Here is a 16,951-nt window from a genome sequence, read left to right as displayed (position 1 = left end):
TTTATTTCTACACTGAAATTTAGAATACAGTTTGAACACATCCCAACCAAATCTAGATATCTCTGCACATTACTTCTGCTACACCTGTAGTGCACCATGGTTTTCCCAGTTGTTTGCTTTTTTGCTTTACTTACAAGCATGAATAAGGCCCACACTGCACTATACTACACTACCTCTAACCCTGCACCCCCCACCCTGCACACACTATGCATTACACTACTGGTCACCATACACCCCTCTCTGAACACACTGCACTACACAATATTACCCGTAACCCTGCAAACCCTCAAATCACACAGCATGAGCAGGATTTTGCCCGCAAAAAACAATTTGCAACCACTTTTTTAAATTGAATACTATGAGTATTAGGAGTGCACTTAACAGCGATTATTCAAACTTAGGCTCAAGGTCTGCAAATGAGGCCAAAATCCCGCACTTAATTGAATAGACTAAGGCTGTCAGTGTCAATGTGTTTGAGTATGATTTTTTTTCTTATTTTTTTCTCCATGTCATGCAGATTTCTAAACTACTGTATTCATATTTTTATAAACAATATGGAATATTTCTGTATGAAAGCTATGGACAATTATGTCCTTGTGAATACGTGAATAAGACATACTGTATACAAAAAAAAAAAGAGCACTTACTTGATCTTTGGTTTTTAATGAAGAAGAGTTTCAGTCTCTCTTTAAAGGTGTTTTCATTTACATAAAATTCTACTTGTACTCTGTGAAGCGAGCAGAAATAAAAACATGAGTGGAACTGCAGCCTGGTGTATACCACATAGCAAAATATAGTAAGCTGAACATCGACTGACTGCGAAATACTGGACAACTAATGCTTTATTTGCAGGGCCGGATTAAGCCATGGGGGTGCCTGGGGCACTTAAGACATGGGGCCCCAGTGGAAGATGAGGGGGTGTATATTACAGTGTGCATACCTCCCAACATGACCTATTTCAGAAGGGACAAAATGCTCTCTACCTGGACTTCCCACTTAATATATGATTGGCATCACCTGTGTTGAACTATTTCATTGATAAGAAAGGTATTTCAACACAGGTGATTGCAATCATAAATTTAGAGGGAAGTACAGGTAGAGAGCATGTTGTCTCTCCTATAAATGGGTCATGGTGGGAGGTATGGTTTGAGTATATTAAATTTAAACCAATGGTGTATATTAGTTTTAAACTAGTAGTTTAATAATGGCTGGGTACTGTTTATAGCTCCACCTAATTGAAACTGTTATATAAACATTTATTGTAGTGTAACAAAGACAACTTAACCTTAAAATATACATAGAAAAATAAAATAATTTATCTTGTCACATGCAAGAATAGCAGCAGCCTCTGTACTACTTACACACTGGTACAGGACTCAGGAGGACTCTCTGTGTGTGTCTCTTTCTCTAGATCCAAATGGTTTAGTTGCATAAGAGTTTACACAGGACTCAGACACCCAGGCAGGGAGGAGGAGAAGGTGGGATCCCTGTTTCATTTATAGCTCTCTCCACCCTCCTATCTTTCCTCTGGTCGGAAAGCTCTATCGGTAGCTCATGAAACATGTTACTGCTGTGTCTCTGCCTTCACTGCATACTGTCCTGCTCACGTTCTGGTTGCTGGTTCTGCTGCTGCTTAAGAGGGAAAGCTAGTGATGTCAGTGTGCTCTGGCCGGGGGGCCCCCTGACAAAGGGGGGCCCGGGGTACAGTATGCCCTGCATCCCCCCCCTTAATCTGGCTATGTTTATTTGGTGTAGTTGCAGGATCACTATTGCTTGACTTGTCATAATAAACTCTTCCATCTCTTTAAAATGTATATTATTTAGCTATTTAATATTACTATTGCCTTCACACCCATAGCACTGGGATGTGGAGAAGAGCCCTTCACTTTTAGTTCAAGGCTGGTTGCCCTTGGAGAAGGAGAACCCTATTTATATATTTATTTATTTATATATTTTTGGTATATTCTAGTTTGGGACTGGTTGCCATTATGGTAAGTAGAGTCCACACTGTGTGCCCCCTTGCTATAGTATCAGCTGCCCCGGCTGGTTCAGTCTAGTGCTAGTTATTGGAAAATAGAGGGGAACCAACACCAATTTCCTTCCTATTTTCCAATACCGGTCCAGGCTCAGAGGCCTGGGGCTGGTAAATGATTTTGGAAAGAAGGACTCCAAAACATTTAACACTTTAGAACAATATTAATAAAACAAAGTCTGGACAGATCATAGCGAACTGTGTCATGCTTCACATGAACTCACCTGCCACCGGCATGTCTATTGATTGGGCTGATTTGCCATTGACTTTGCAGTGGGCAGGGCCTTAACTAGTAGGGGTGTGCAAGTGGTGCCACTGCACAGAGCACAGAGCTCTGTGGGCGGCACTTTTGTTGCCCCATAGCACCTGCATTGGCTTACAGAGTGCCTAAAATAGTACACTGCAGCCAGTAGCAGTAGTGCAGAGCTGTCCGAGGTGTCCTTAGGATGCTGCGGCAGTGATCTACTTACCGGGTCTGGCAGCATTGTCAGTGCCCCTGCCCCCTAGGTGTAACGGAATGATGTCATGAGTGTAGGGGGTGTGGCCAGCACAGGATGCAGCACTGCCTTGTTACAGCAATGGCAGCGGATTGTAAATACGATGCTTAGTAACTCTGGGTATTCTATTCTTTTAAATAAAAAAACATCTACAGTGATCCAATGTTCTAAAGTCAGTCGTTTGGTTGGGGTTTATTTATTTTTTTAAATCATTTCTACCTTTAGTAAGTGAGTTGGTTGCAAAACTGACGTTAAAAATCACATAAAAACAAAACCAATCTTTAGCAAATTTTTCAAAATGGTCTTTGATAAATCTTTTCAGTGGTTATACAGAAATATTGTACCTCAATATGTCCAGGGCCGGCAACAGAAATCTGATGTACACTGATGTCTCTGGGGCCCCCTCAACCCCCCCTTAACTTGGCAGAGTGGGGCTTTAGGCTTTAAAAAAATAGTCTATCTATCTATCTATCTATCTATCTATCTATATATATATATATATCTATACTGTATCTATATATTAGAGATGTGTGGTGGACATATTTTGGGTTTTGTGTTTTGGCTATGGATCTGGATCTCCGCTTGTGTTCTGGATCTGGATTGGTTTTGCCAAAACCACTGAACATTGAAGGAGCGATTAGATAGGTAGGATGTGAACCAAGAACCAAGAAAGGGCTGTGTACTGAATACCTAGGGATTGTAGTGTTTTTATTAGAAGAGAGTGGTCAACAGTGTCAAAAGCAGCAGAGAGAGCAAGGAGAATAAGTAGTGAGTAATGGTCTTTAGATTTAGCAGTGACCAAATCATTCACTACCTTAGTCAGTGCTGTGTCTGTGGAGTGTTGGGCGCAAAATCCTGACTGAAGTGGGTCCAGTAGGCTGTGTGAGGCAAGAAAGTGCGTGAGGCGAGTGTAGGCAAGTCTCTCAAGTAGTTTGGAGTGGCATGGGAGCTGAGAGATGGGACGGTAGTTTGAGAGAGAGTTAGGGTCAGAGTTTTGTTATTTCAGAATGGGAGTAATCACTGCATGCTTGTACAGAGAAGGAAAGATACCAGTAGACAGAGAGAGATTACAGATTTTAGTTAAGGTTGGGATGAGCACAGCAGACAGAGCTTTACTAATTTGTGAGGGTATAGAGTCAAGGGCAGAGGTAGTAGAGTAGGCAGATGAAAAGAGTGCAGATACTTCATCTTCATTTGTAGGATCAAATGAAGAGAAGGTGTTAGAGGGTTCAGGCAGGGAATTGAGCAGGTCACTTGCTGTGGAAGAGCATACCATTTAATTTCAGATCTTATCAATCATGTCCTTGAAATAGGAAGAAAGATCTTGCGCACTAACAGGGGCTGGTGGGTTGGGTGAGGGAGGGACAAGAAGTCGTTTAAATGTATTAAAAAGTTGCTTGGGGTTAAAGGCTTGAGCAGAGATGAGAGATTGAAAATATGTTTGTTTGGCAGTGTCCAGTGCATTACGATAAGAGTGGTAGGTGGTCTTATATGTGAGAAAGTCACTTGAACTGCGAGATTTACGCCACTGGCGTTCTACTTTACGTGAGAGTTTTTGTAGGTGTCTAGTGTATTTAGAGTGCCACGGTTGACATCTAAGTCTACGTGGATGTGATGGGTAGCTGGGTAGTTATATCCCTTTGAATTCTAAAAATTGCTTTAATATAGCATGCTGTTTGATTTTTCTCCTCAGCATTGGAGAAAGCTTCCAAGGACTAGGCACAGGTCCTATATCTCACCCTGAATATCCTCCCCACACACAATGCACTATGCTCTGCACCATACTACTGTATGGCAAACCCTGCAACCCCTCCCCAAACACACTGACTACGTACACTACACTACTGCCCACTCTGCTCTATGCACTGTACTACACTACTGCTTACCCTGCTCTATGCACTGCTCTACACTACCACTCACCCTGATCTATGCACTGCACTACATTACCACTCATCCAGCTCTATGCACTGGACTATACTTCCACTCATCCTGCTCTATGCACTGCACCACACCACTGCTCACCCTGCATCCACTCTCCACACACACTGTGCACTACACTACAGTACAGCTCACCCTGCACTCCCTCCCTGAACACACTGACTACACACACTACACTACACTTCCACTCAGCCCGCGCAATAAACTGCACTATACTACCGCTCACCCTGCACCCCCTCCCTGAACACACTATACACTACACTACAGTACAGTTCACCATGCATCACTCCCTGCACATACACTGCACTACACTATGGCACATCCTGCACTCCCTCCCTGTACACACTGTACACTACACTATGGTTCCCCATGCACCTCTTCCTGCACACACACTGCACTGCACTACATCTACTTCTGCACTACGTCTACCTCTGCACTATGCACTACGCTACCACCTGTAGTATGGCACAGCTCATTGAGCCTCACATTGTGATCAGTGATAATGTCAACATCACTGGAAGCAAAGTCTGTGACTGTAAATCAGTTTCCTGGTATGGTATGGTATAGTATGGTTTGGTATGGTATGGACCAAGTATTGAAGAAAAGAGGCACCATATTAATACAATGTTTAAAACATCAGCTGGGAGTAATGTCTGCCAGACAGGAAGAGGAAAAATTAGAATTGGAAACTAGTGAGCAGGGCTGTAGAGAGCCATGCCGGGCCCCGGTAAAGGGGGACGCGGCTTAAAAAATGGAGCGCAATGATGCCTGTTTGTATTAAATTAACTATATAATAAAATAATTGCAGGGCGGTTTCATGGGGCACAATTTCAACACAGTGGGTAGCAGGGGGAGGGCAGCAACTTCCTACCTTATTTTATCAGGAAGCTGGTCCCTCCTCTTCGTCCAGTGCCAACTTCCCAGTGATATTTGGAAAGATGACACTGGCCACTAGAGAGCAAATACTCTGGCATAGTGCCAGAGACTTTGCTTTCTATGTACTGTGCCATCTTTCCAAAGAGATCACCGGGAAGATGGCTCCACCGCTGCTGGCAGCAGCACAGCGGCACAGGTATACTGCTGGGGAGGGGGGGGGGGGTATTACACCAATGCCCCTCCAGCAGCCCAGGCCAGGGTTATTTGTACTCGCCCCCCTCAGCGCCACTGCGCCACTGCTACTGAGTTACAATCTGCTATTTATTTAACCATACTAATAAATGAAGCTCTGAGTAAACACACTTCCTCTGGCAACTGAATGAATTGTAAACTGCAAAAGTCTGCCAGAGTCCTTATGAACGGTGTCAAACATTGGGTTTTATTCACTAAAGTACCGATTTTGTCCGAGTTTTTTTTTTTTCCAAAGTGAATTTACTAAGCACAAATATCGGCAGTGTTGGGGCTATTCGTAATGGTTTTCACGGCAGAGGGCAGAAATACGAATGAATAGACCATCGGTCAAACGCAACTGTTTGTTCATACAACACGGTGATTTACTATTCATTCGTATTTTGGAGTTTGTCAGTAAATGTTCAATTGTGGTCGTATTTTTTTGCAAATCGGAAAAAAAGCAGCAAAAAAATAGACCTACTTTTGGGGGTGATCCCAATTATTTTTGCGGTTAACCACAGACCGCAAAGTTCCCATCATTGGGTAGAATGGAGGAGCGCTCTCCTCCATTCTAGCCAGTGCGCTCCTCCTGATTGACAGGCTAGGAGCGCACAGCCAATCAGGAGAGCGCCATTATGTGGCGCTCCCTGATTGTCTGGCGGGACATTCAGTGACAGAAGTCACGGGGGTCTCGGCATTCAGGGAAAGGGGTTCCATGTGTAGACATGGAACCCCTTTAAGTGCGTGGATCGGGTTTCCGGTTTGTTTTTTTATTCAAGTCTGTGGATTACATCGGAGAAGAAGAGGACAGATCTACACAGGATTGGTTGTAAGTATAATTTTTATTTTACAGGTACCCCGTAGATTCTACTTGACAAGGGGACCGAAGGGCTATGTGGGACACTAGGTAAGTATGTGAGTGTGTAAGTGTGTATGTATGTAAAATAAAGCTTTACTTTCACGGTGTGTGTGTTGTGTTTTTTTGGGGGTATTTTTTTTGGGGTAGAACCACAGGTACCAGCGGGCCCGGTATTTCCCCGCATGCTGGTACTTGTGGTTCTCCAAGTACCAGCTTGCAGGGGAGGCTGTCAGCCTCCGATCCACTGCCCACGGATGGGGGGGACAGCCTCAGGCTTTATCCCTGGCCCTTGGGTGGCTGGAGGGGGGCACCTTGATTTAAGTGGTCCCCACTCCTCCAGGGAACCCCGGCCAGAGGTGACTAGTTGGGGGGTAATGTCACCTCTGCAGGGACCTATATAAAAATGTCCCCTGGCTGTGGCATTATCTCTCTGGCTAGTGGAGCCCGGTGCTGGGGACCCCTACATCTTTTGTCCCCCGTATTTTTTTAACCAGGACCGGACGCAGAGCCCGGTGCTGGTTGTATAAACATGGGGGGACCCTACGCTAATTTTCCCCTGTGTTTTTACAACCAGGGCCGGCTCAAAGAGCCCGAGGCTGGTTATGCTTAGGAGGGGGACGCCACGCAATTTTTTTTCTTTGATTTTTAACTATTTAAACACTTCTAATAATGTACACAATGAAGCCCTGCACAGATCTCACTGATCCAGCCGGACTACATTGTATTATGTCTGGCAGTGTTTTACTAATCACTCCCGTAAAACACTGCCCGACAATACGAATCACATCGACATAGGAAAATACGAAAATAGAAAACTCGGCAGCTTAGTAAATTACCGTAGATGGATTCAAAAAGTTGCAGTAAAATATGTCCGATTAAATTCGAGATCAAACTCCCTACAAATCGGCACAAACACGAATATTAGTAAATAAACCCCATTGTGTGCAGGAGTGGCTTAAGAGGAGGGGACTTGTGTGCAGACTCCTTCCTCTGGGCCCCATACTCTCTGTGTCAGTAAGGGCTGGTTTAACCCCTTTGGTGGTATGCACGGAAATCTTCCAGGCTAGCCAGCGCTGGCTACCCCGGAAGATTTCCGTGCATACTACCTCCTGATTCCCTGGGGACAGCCGTGCAGCGTGCACGGCGCCCAGGAATCAGCATACTCCATTATGGAGTATAGCCTGCCCCCCGGACTCCTATTGCTTGGGGGGGCGGGCTTAGCTGTAAAATGGCTTATGCTGATCATCTGCCCCACCTGCAGTGCACGTGGTTTTGCTCATTAGAGGAAAATTTTGTTTTGCAATCAACCTTGAATTAGGCACAATGTCTCCCTAATTATGAAAAAAGGTTCAAATTGCATCATTTTGTTGGAAAAATAAAAAATAGAATCTTAATAGACTATGTGGTCAGTTGATGGCTGGTCATGATCATGCTGCCATGATGATGGGCCTATTTTTATGTGGAGGCCTGTATTTATCTGTAGCTCCATCCGCCCCATTGTTAATCTGGCCCTGGCGGTAGTGTAGACTCTGCGCATGTGCAAGTCTCCAGAAACATGGTGCATGCCATGTTCCCAGAGAATAATCTCTAATGAGCATGCGCGGATCTCTGAAAATATGGCACCCACCATGTTACTGTAGACAAATCTGTACAGCACATGAATGAATCACCGGGAAAATGGCGGCTGCAATATTTTCCAAGTGATTTTTCAGCATCAGCAACACCAAGGCAGGACTCGAGAGAGAGATAAGTAAGTAAATATGGGTTCAGGGTGTTCAGTGTTGTTGAGATACCCCCTGGACCCAGGGGCCCATGAGCACTGCATACATTATAGAAACATCTATGATTGTGTATATTTTGGGGATTTAGTTCCTTGGTATTTAATTTTAATTCATTCTTTAAATTACTTTTAATATGAACAACAGAATAATGTTTTGATTGGTTTCTTTAAAACACATTTTAATCTGATAACTGTCTGCCAGTCAGTAAAAGTTTGAGTGCATTTGTGATACATATCCTCCAACATTTCACATTAAAAAAAATGGTACACTTAATTCACCAGATGTGGTGAAGAGGATGCAGCCACTTATAAAGGGGGCATTGCCACGGGTAAGGGGGTGTGAGACGAGTCACGGGGGACTGGCCTGCTGCTATAGCCACACAGGGGACAGAATCCCCTGTCAGTAAACAAGTTCTGCAGGAGTCTGTCCCTGCAGCACTGCTATATGGTGTAAACTTTGTACAGCATCAGTATAAATTGGTACAACCTCGCTTGCCAGAAAAGACGGAACTAAATCAGCCAAAACGGTATTCTAAAAAATACTTTAATATAGCATACTGTATGTGAAAGCTGAATGAGATGCTCGTATAGAATTGTTTAAACCCAAAACTTAAAAGTGCAACATGGGTTGTCTTGCTATTTAAAGAATTTCCCTCTTACATTTTGGGGTAAACCATTTGCAAGCCATTGCTTCGTAAATATACTCTTGGTCTATTCACTCCTCATATTGGCTCTGATTCAGAGGTGTATGAAAATGAACTCTTGACTGAATCTGTGTACGCAGAGGTACTACGAGTACGAATGCACTTTATACTAATGCTGCAGCTGCTGGAATGTGTAGAGAATGGCCCATCAGCTGCATCACACCGGTCACACATTGGTCGCACCATCAAACTTCTGGGCTGCCCTGTGGTTGGATAATGTGTGCCAAGAACCTCAGATATGTTTTTAAGTTTTATTATAATTCTAATGGTTGTATGGTGCACCTGCTCACTTGTTCCCAGCACGGTAGCACATCCCATTATAAGTAGATAGGGTGTGCACTCCAGGCCCCCTCCCTCAATATGTTCAAGTGTGTGTGTGTGTGTGTGTGTGTGTGTGTGTGTGTGTGTTAGTGTGTGTGTGTGTGTGTGTGTGTGTGTGTGTGTGTGTGTGTGTGTGTGTGTGTGTGTGTGTGTACATACCTAAATGCTTGGGACACCTTCATTCTGGTTTGGCACCCCACCCACTGCCACTGAGGCTTCCTTATAGGGAACCAGCATTTCTGACTGCACAAAAGCTACAGTGAGATCCTAATAATTATACAGCAAGTCAGTTGAGAGTGAACTTTTGGGGCATGGGGCTCCTTGGATTACTCTGGCTGGGTGCTTTGGGGCATCACCATTTCACATTTATTTTTAACACTTAAATCACCCTTTGTTTGCTTTGTATTTATGTAGCATTTTTTACACATCTTTTACACTTGTAACACCATTCAGCTAATCTCACCCTTTAACACTCTGACGCTATACTGCTGTCCTCTTTCTAATACTCAGCAGCTTCTTTCACTTGCCTAACACTCTGATTTTTCACTTGTATCCTTTATTTGTGTGATGCACTGGAGTAGTATGGCTGGGGTGGTTTGGGGGTGTACTGTGCCCAGAGGTGAACCCCTATAATGTTAGGGACCTGTCCGATGAGGTCACCGTGACAATTGGTGGGCAGGCTCATATGTTGGCAAATGTATGCCAAGAACCTCAGATATGATTTATTATAATTCTAATGGTTGTATGGTGCACCTGCTCTCTTGTTCCCGTTTGTAGTACTGAGTCCCAGCAAGGTAGCACATCCCATTATAAGTAGCTAGGGTGTGCAGTCCAGGACCCCTCCCCCCAGTCTGCCCTATGGTTGCTCAGAATGTCCGTTCAATCCACTGGGACCATTGCAGCTGCAGACACAGATGTAGTCACAGGATGTGGCACACCCCTGAAATGTTTGGAACACACTTGCATTTGACTAGACACCACCTGTTACCTCCCATAAATGCAGACTGACTGTGCAAACAAATTCTCACTGTAAATGCCACCAGTAATCAATTGTGACAGGGGCGTAACTTCATCCCAATTGCTTGGATGTAAGATGTAGTTTGGTTCCCCCCCACTTAAAAAAAAACAAAAAGGGAAAACAAATATTGTGTGTATGTGTGTTAGTGTGTATGTGTGTGTGTAAACACACACGACTTAAATAATTATATAGAAAGAGCTTTCAGCTGGTCTACAGAGACCGGAGTGAGTTGGCAGGACACCAGCTATGCTGTGTGACAACGGCCGGTGGATCAGGGTAACACTCACGAGATTCAGCCATCTGCAGCATGCAGGATCAGTTTTAACCAACATATCCCATCTCATGGTCCAGCAACAGCAGTGGGTGCACTGTCACTTGCTGCAGTGAATGCTGAGTGGTACCAGGTGTGAACCTTCCTGTCCCTTATTGCAGGTGTTAGCATGGCTCCTGGGACAGAGCAAATTAACTCTGCACCCAAGGGCGTAGCTACCATAGGAGCAGGCAGTGCAGCTGCTATGGGGCCCAGAACTGAGAGGGGCCCACCTTCCCTGTCAAAGTTACATCTGTTACATAAATCTTTCGCCATTGGTTGGTACAAACTTTTTCCTTGGGGACTGCAATATATCTAGAAATGCCCCTGGACCTGCTTATTGTAGTGTGGTACAAAATGAACTGGATGCTATTTTAATTTTATATAATATAAACCGGGGCACTGTAATAAGGCACAATATGAACAGGGAGAACTATATATCATAATGTGAATTGGGGGGTACTGTGCGGCATAATGTGTACTGGCAGCTCTGAAACATTACATAGGGTGAACGTAAGCACTACTGCAATTCATAAAAGAAATTAGGGCACTACTATGGGGCATACCATTAAATAAGGCTCTACTATGGTTTAGAAAGTGAACTAGGGCACTATTATAGGGAGTAAAATTAACTGCTGCTGCAGAGAAGTGTCTCTCTAGAAGCTTTGGAACGGGGGCTCCTTCAAATTGTTGCTATGGGGCCCACAAAGTTTTGGCTGCACCTCTTGGTGCACACCTGAGCTCCATTGGAAATACAGCTGTAAATACAGGTGCTCCTTCAGGGCTTGAAGCCCAGAGGTAGATTAGGATTTATGTCCCTGAATCATGACACATGTGCAGTGCGACTCAGATCCACGCACAGTACAAAAAAAAAAATACTTAACTGTGCAAACATTGGTATAACGTCCATCTCTGAGTCTGAATCCGGCCCATTATTAGGAAAAGCTTAACAATGCATAACAACATTACTGCAGTACAGACCTCTACAAAATGACTATCTTACTGCTATCCTCTGGGTTACAGGTGTTACTGTAAGTACAGGCAATAAAAATAAATAAGGGAAATTGCAAAGTCTAAAGGATGAGTACATCTTTAGTACATTGGGGGTCATTCCGACCCGTTCGCACGCAGCGGTTCTTCGCTTCGGTGCGAACGAGTCGGAACAGTGCATGCAAGGCAGCCGCAATGCGCATGCGCATCGTTACTAGAGATGAGCGCCTGAAATTTTTCTGGTTTTGTGTTTTGGTTTTGGGTTCGGTTCCGCGGCCGTGTTTTGGGTTCGAACGCGTTTTGGCAAAACCTCACCGAATTATTTTTGTCGGATTCGGGTGTGTTTTGGATTCGGGTGTTTTTTTCCAAAAACACTAAAAAACAGCTTAAATCATAGAATTTGGGGGTCATTTTGATCCCAAAGTATTATTAACCTCAAAAACCATAATTTACACTCATTTTCAGTCTATTCTGAATACCTCACACCTCACAATATTATTTTTAGTCCTAAAATTTGCACCGAGGTCGCTGTGTGAGTAAGATAAGCGACCCTAGTGGCCGACACAAACACCGGGCCCATCTAGGAGTGGCACTGCAGTGTCACGCAGGATGTCCCTTCCAAAAAACCCTCCCCAAACAGCACATGACGCAAAGAAAAAAAGAGGCGCAATGAGGTAGCTGTGTGAGTAAGATTAGCGACCCTAGTGGCCGACACAAACACCGGGCCCATCTAGGAGTGGCACTGCAGTGTCACGCAGGATGGCCCTTCCAAAAAACCCTCCCCAAACAGCACATGACGCAAAGAAAAAAAGAGGCGCAATGAGGTAGCTGACTGTGTGAGTAAGATTAGCGACCCTAGTGGCCGACACAAACACCGGGCACATCTAGGAGTGGCACTGCAGTGTCACGCAGGATGTCCCTTCCAAAAAACCCTCCCCAAACAGCACATGACGCAAAGAAAAAAAGAGGCGCAATGAGGTAGCTGTGTGAGTAAGATTAGCGACCCTAGTGGCCGACACAAACACCGGGCCCATCTAGGAGTGGCACTGCAGTGTCACGCAGTATGTCCCTTCCAAAAAACCCTCCCCAATCAGCACATGATGCAAAGAAAAAGAAAAGAAAAAAGAGGTGCAAGATGGAATTATCCTTGGGCCCTCCCACCCACCCTTATGTTGTATAAACAAAACAGGACATGCACACTTTAACCAACCCATCATTTCAGTGACAGGGTCTGCCACACGACTGTGACTGATATGACGGGTTGGTTTGGACCCCCCCCAAAAAAGAAGCAATTAATCTCTCCTTGCACAAACTGGCTCTACAGAGGCAAGATGTCCACCTCATCTTCACCCTCCGATATATCACCGTGTACATCCCCCTCCTCACAGATTATCAATTCGTCCCCACTGGAATCCACCATCTCAGCTCCCTGTGTACTTTGTGGAGGCAATTGCTGCTGGTCAATGTCTCCGCGGAGGAATTGATTATAATTCATTTTAATGAACATCATCTTCTCCACATTTTCTGGATGTAACCTCGTACGCCGATTGCTGACAAGGTGAGCGGCGGCACTAAACACTCTTTCGGAGTACACACTTGTGGGAGGGCAACTTAGGTAGAATAAAGCCAGTTTGTGCAAGGGCCTCCAAATTGCCTCTTTTTCCTGCCAGTATAAGTACGGACTGTGTGACGTGCCTACTTGGATGCGGTCACTCATATAATCCTCCACCATTCTATCAATGTTGAGAGAATCATATGCAGTGACAGTAGACGACATGTCCGTAATCGTTGTCAGGTCCTTCAGTCCGGACCAGATGTCAGCATCAGCAGTCGCTCCAGACTGCCCTGCATCACCGCCAGCGGGTGGGCTCGGAATTCTGAGCCTTTTCCTCGCACCCCCAGTTGCGGGAGAATGTGAAGGAGGAGATGTTGACAGGTCGCGTTCCGCTTGACTTGACAATTTTGTCACCAGCAGGTCTTTCAACCCCAGCAGACCTGTGTCTGCCGGAAAGAGAGATCCAAGGTAGGCTTTAAATCTAGGATCGAGCACGGTGGCCAAAATGTAGTGCTCTGATTTCAACAGATTGACCACCCGTGAATCCTTGTTAAGCGAATTAAGGGCTGCATCCACAAGTCCCACATGCCTAGCGGAATCGCTCCGTGTTAGCTCCTTCTTCAATGCCTCCAGCTTCTTCTGCAAAAGCCTGATGAGGGGAATGACCTGACTCAGGCTGGCAGTGTCTGAACTGACTTCACGTGTGGCAAGTTCAAAGGGCATCAGAACCTTGCACAACGTTGAAATCATTCTCCACTGCACTTGAGACAGGTGCATTCCATCTCCTATATCGTGCTCAATTGTATAGGCTTGAATGGCCTTTTGCTGCTCCTCCAACCTCTGAAGCATATAGAGGGTTGAATTCCACCTCGTTACCACTTCTTGCTTCAGATGATGGCAGGGCAGGTTCAGTAGTTTTTGGTGGTGCTCCAGTCTTCTGTACGTGGTGCCTGTACGCCGAAAGTGTCCCGCAATTCTTCTGGCCACCGACAGCATCTCTTGCACACCCCTGTCGTTTTTTAAAAAATTCTGCACCACCAAATTCAAGGTATGTGCAAAACATGGGACGTGCTGGAATTTGCCCATATTTAATGCACACACAATATTGCTGGCGTTGTCCGATGCCACAAATCCACAGGAGAGTCCAATTGGGGTAAGCCATTCCGCGATGATCTTCCTCAGTTGCCGTAAGAGGTTTTCAGCTGTGTGCGTATTCTGGAAAGCGGTGATACAAAGCGTAGCCTGCCTAGGAAAGAGTTGGCGTTTGCGAGATGCTGCTACTGGTGCCGCCGCTGCTGTTCTTGCGGCGGGAGTCCATACATCTACCCAGTGGGCTGTCACAGTCATATAGTCCTGACCCTGCCCTGCTCCACTTGTCCACATGTCCGTGGTTAAGTGGACATTGGGTACAACTGCATTTTTTAGGACACTGGTGAGTCTTTTTCTGACGTCCGTGTACATTCTCGGTATCGCCTGCCTAGAGAAGTGGAACCTAGATGGTATTTGGTAACGGGGGCACACTGCCTCAATAAATTGTCTAGTTCCCTGTGAACTAACGGCGGATACCGGACGCACGTCTAACACCAACATAGTTGTCAAGGACTCAGTTATCCGCTTTGCAGTAGGATGACTGCTGTGATATTTCATCTTCCTCGCAAAGGACTGTTGAACAGTCAATTGCTTACTGGAAGTAGTACAAGTGGGCTTACGACTTCCCCTCTGGGATGACCATCGACTCCCAGCGGCAACAACAGCAGCGCCAGCAGCAGTAGGCGTTACACGCAAGGATGCATCGGAGGAATCCCAGGCAGGAGAGGACTCGTCAGACTTGCCAGTGACATGGCCTGCAGGACTATTGGCATTCCTGGGGAAGGAGGAAATTGACACTGAGGGAGTTGGTGGGGTGGTTTGCGTGAGCTTGGTTACAAGAGGAAGGGATTTACTGGTCAGTGGACTGCTTCCGCTGTCACCCAAAGTTTTTGAACTTGTCACTGACTTATTATGAATGCGCTGCAGGTGACGTATAAGGGAGGATGTTCCGAGGTGGTTAACGTCCTTACCCCTACTTATTACAGCTTGACAAAGGGAACACACGGCTTGACACCTGTTGTCCGCATTTCTGGTGAAATACCTCCACACCGAAGAGCTGATTTTTTTGGTATTTTCACCTGGCATGTCAACGGCCATATTCCTCCCACGGACAACAGGTGTCTCCCCGGGTGCCTGACTTAAACAAACCACCTCACCATCAGAATCCTTCTGGTCAATTTCCTCCCCAGCGCCAGCAACACCCATATCCTCCTCATCCTGGTGTACTTCAACACTGACATCTTCAATCTGACTATCAGGAACTGGACTGCGGGTGCTCCTTCCAGCACTTGCAGGGGGCATGCAAATAGTGGAAGGCGCATGCTCTTCACGTCCAGTGTTGGGAAGGTCAGGCATCGCAAACGACACAATTGGACTCTCCTTGTGGATTTGGGATTTCAAAGAACGCACAGTTCTTTGCGGTGCTTTTGCCAGCTTGAGTCTTTTCAGTTTTCTAGCGAGAGGCTGAGTGCTTCCATCCTCATGTGAAGCTGAACCACTAGCCATGAACATAGGCCAGGGCCTCAGCCGTTCCTTGCCACTCCGTGTGGTAAATGGCATATTGGCAAGTTTACGCTTCTCCTCCGACAATTTTATTTTAGGTTTTGGAGTCCTTTTTTTTCTGATATTTGGTGTTTTGGATTTGACATGCTCTGTACTATGACATTGGGCATCGGCCTTGGCAGACGACGTTGCTGGCATTTCATCATCTCGGCCATGACTAGTGGCAGCAGCTTCAGCACGAGGTGGAAGTGGATCTTGATCTTTCCCTAATTTTGGAACCTCAACTTTTTTGTTCTCCATATTTTATAGGCAGAACTAAAAGGCACCTCAGGTAAACAATGGAGATGGATGGATTGGATACTAGTATACAATTATGGACGGACTGCCACGGTTAGGTGGTATAAAAAAACCACGGTTAGGTGGTATATATTGTAATACAATTATGGATGGACGGACTGCCTGCCGAGTGCCGACACAGAGGTAGCCACAGCCGTGAACTACCGCACTGTACACTGGTTGATAAAGAGATAGTAGTATACTCGTAACAACTAGTATGACACTATGACGGTATAAAGAATGAAAAAAAAAACACGGTTAGGTGGTATATATTATAATACAATTATGGATGGACGGACTGCCTGCCGACTGCCGACACAGAGGTAGCCACAGCCGTGAACTACCGCACTGTACACTGGTTGATAAAGAGATAGTAGTATACTCGTAACAACTAGTATGACACTATGACGGTATAAAGAATGGAAAAAAAACCACGGTTAGGTGGTATATATTATTATACAATTATGGATGGACGGACTGCCTGCCGACTGCCGACACAGAGGTAGCCACAGCCGTGAACTACCGCACTGTACACTGGTTGATAAAGAGATAGTAGTATACTCGTAACAACTAGTATGACACTATGACGGTATAAAGAATGAAATAAAAAACCACGGTTAGGTGGTATATATTATATTAATACAATTATGGATGGACGGACTGCCTGCCGACTGCCGACACAGAGGTAGCCACAGCCGTGAACTACCGCACTGTACACTGGTTGATAAAGAGATAGTAGTATACTCGTAACAACTAGTATGACTATGACGACGGTATAAAGAAAGAAAAAAAAATACCACGGTTAGGTGGTATATAATTATACAATTATGGATGGACGGACTGCCTGCCGAGTGCCGACTGCCGACACAGAGGTAGCCACAGCCGTGAACTACCGCACTGTACTGTGTCTGC

General features: G+C 45.3%; 1 protein-coding gene across 2 annotated transcripts in view; it reads right to left on the bottom strand.

Moving 5' to 3' along the window:
• LOC134957937 (potassium channel subfamily T member 2) overlaps window positions 1-16,951 on the bottom strand; it is a 1,656,739-nt gene that overhangs the window by 911,332 nt on the left and 728,456 nt on the right. For both annotated transcript variants that reach the window (XM_063940188.1, XM_063940189.1), the window contains exon 2: window positions 648-727. In XM_063940188.1, the coding sequence (XP_063796258.1) occupies window positions 648-727 (80 nt within the window). The remainder of the gene's footprint in view (window positions 1-647; window positions 728-16,951) is intronic.

Source organism: Pseudophryne corroboree, chromosome 9 (assembly GCF_028390025.1).
Source record: "Pseudophryne corroboree isolate aPseCor3 chromosome 9, aPseCor3.hap2, whole genome shotgun sequence".
NCBI lineage: Eukaryota > Metazoa > Chordata > Amphibia > Anura > Myobatrachidae > Pseudophryne > Pseudophryne corroboree.
This window is presented reverse-complemented; position numbering and strand designations above follow the sequence as displayed.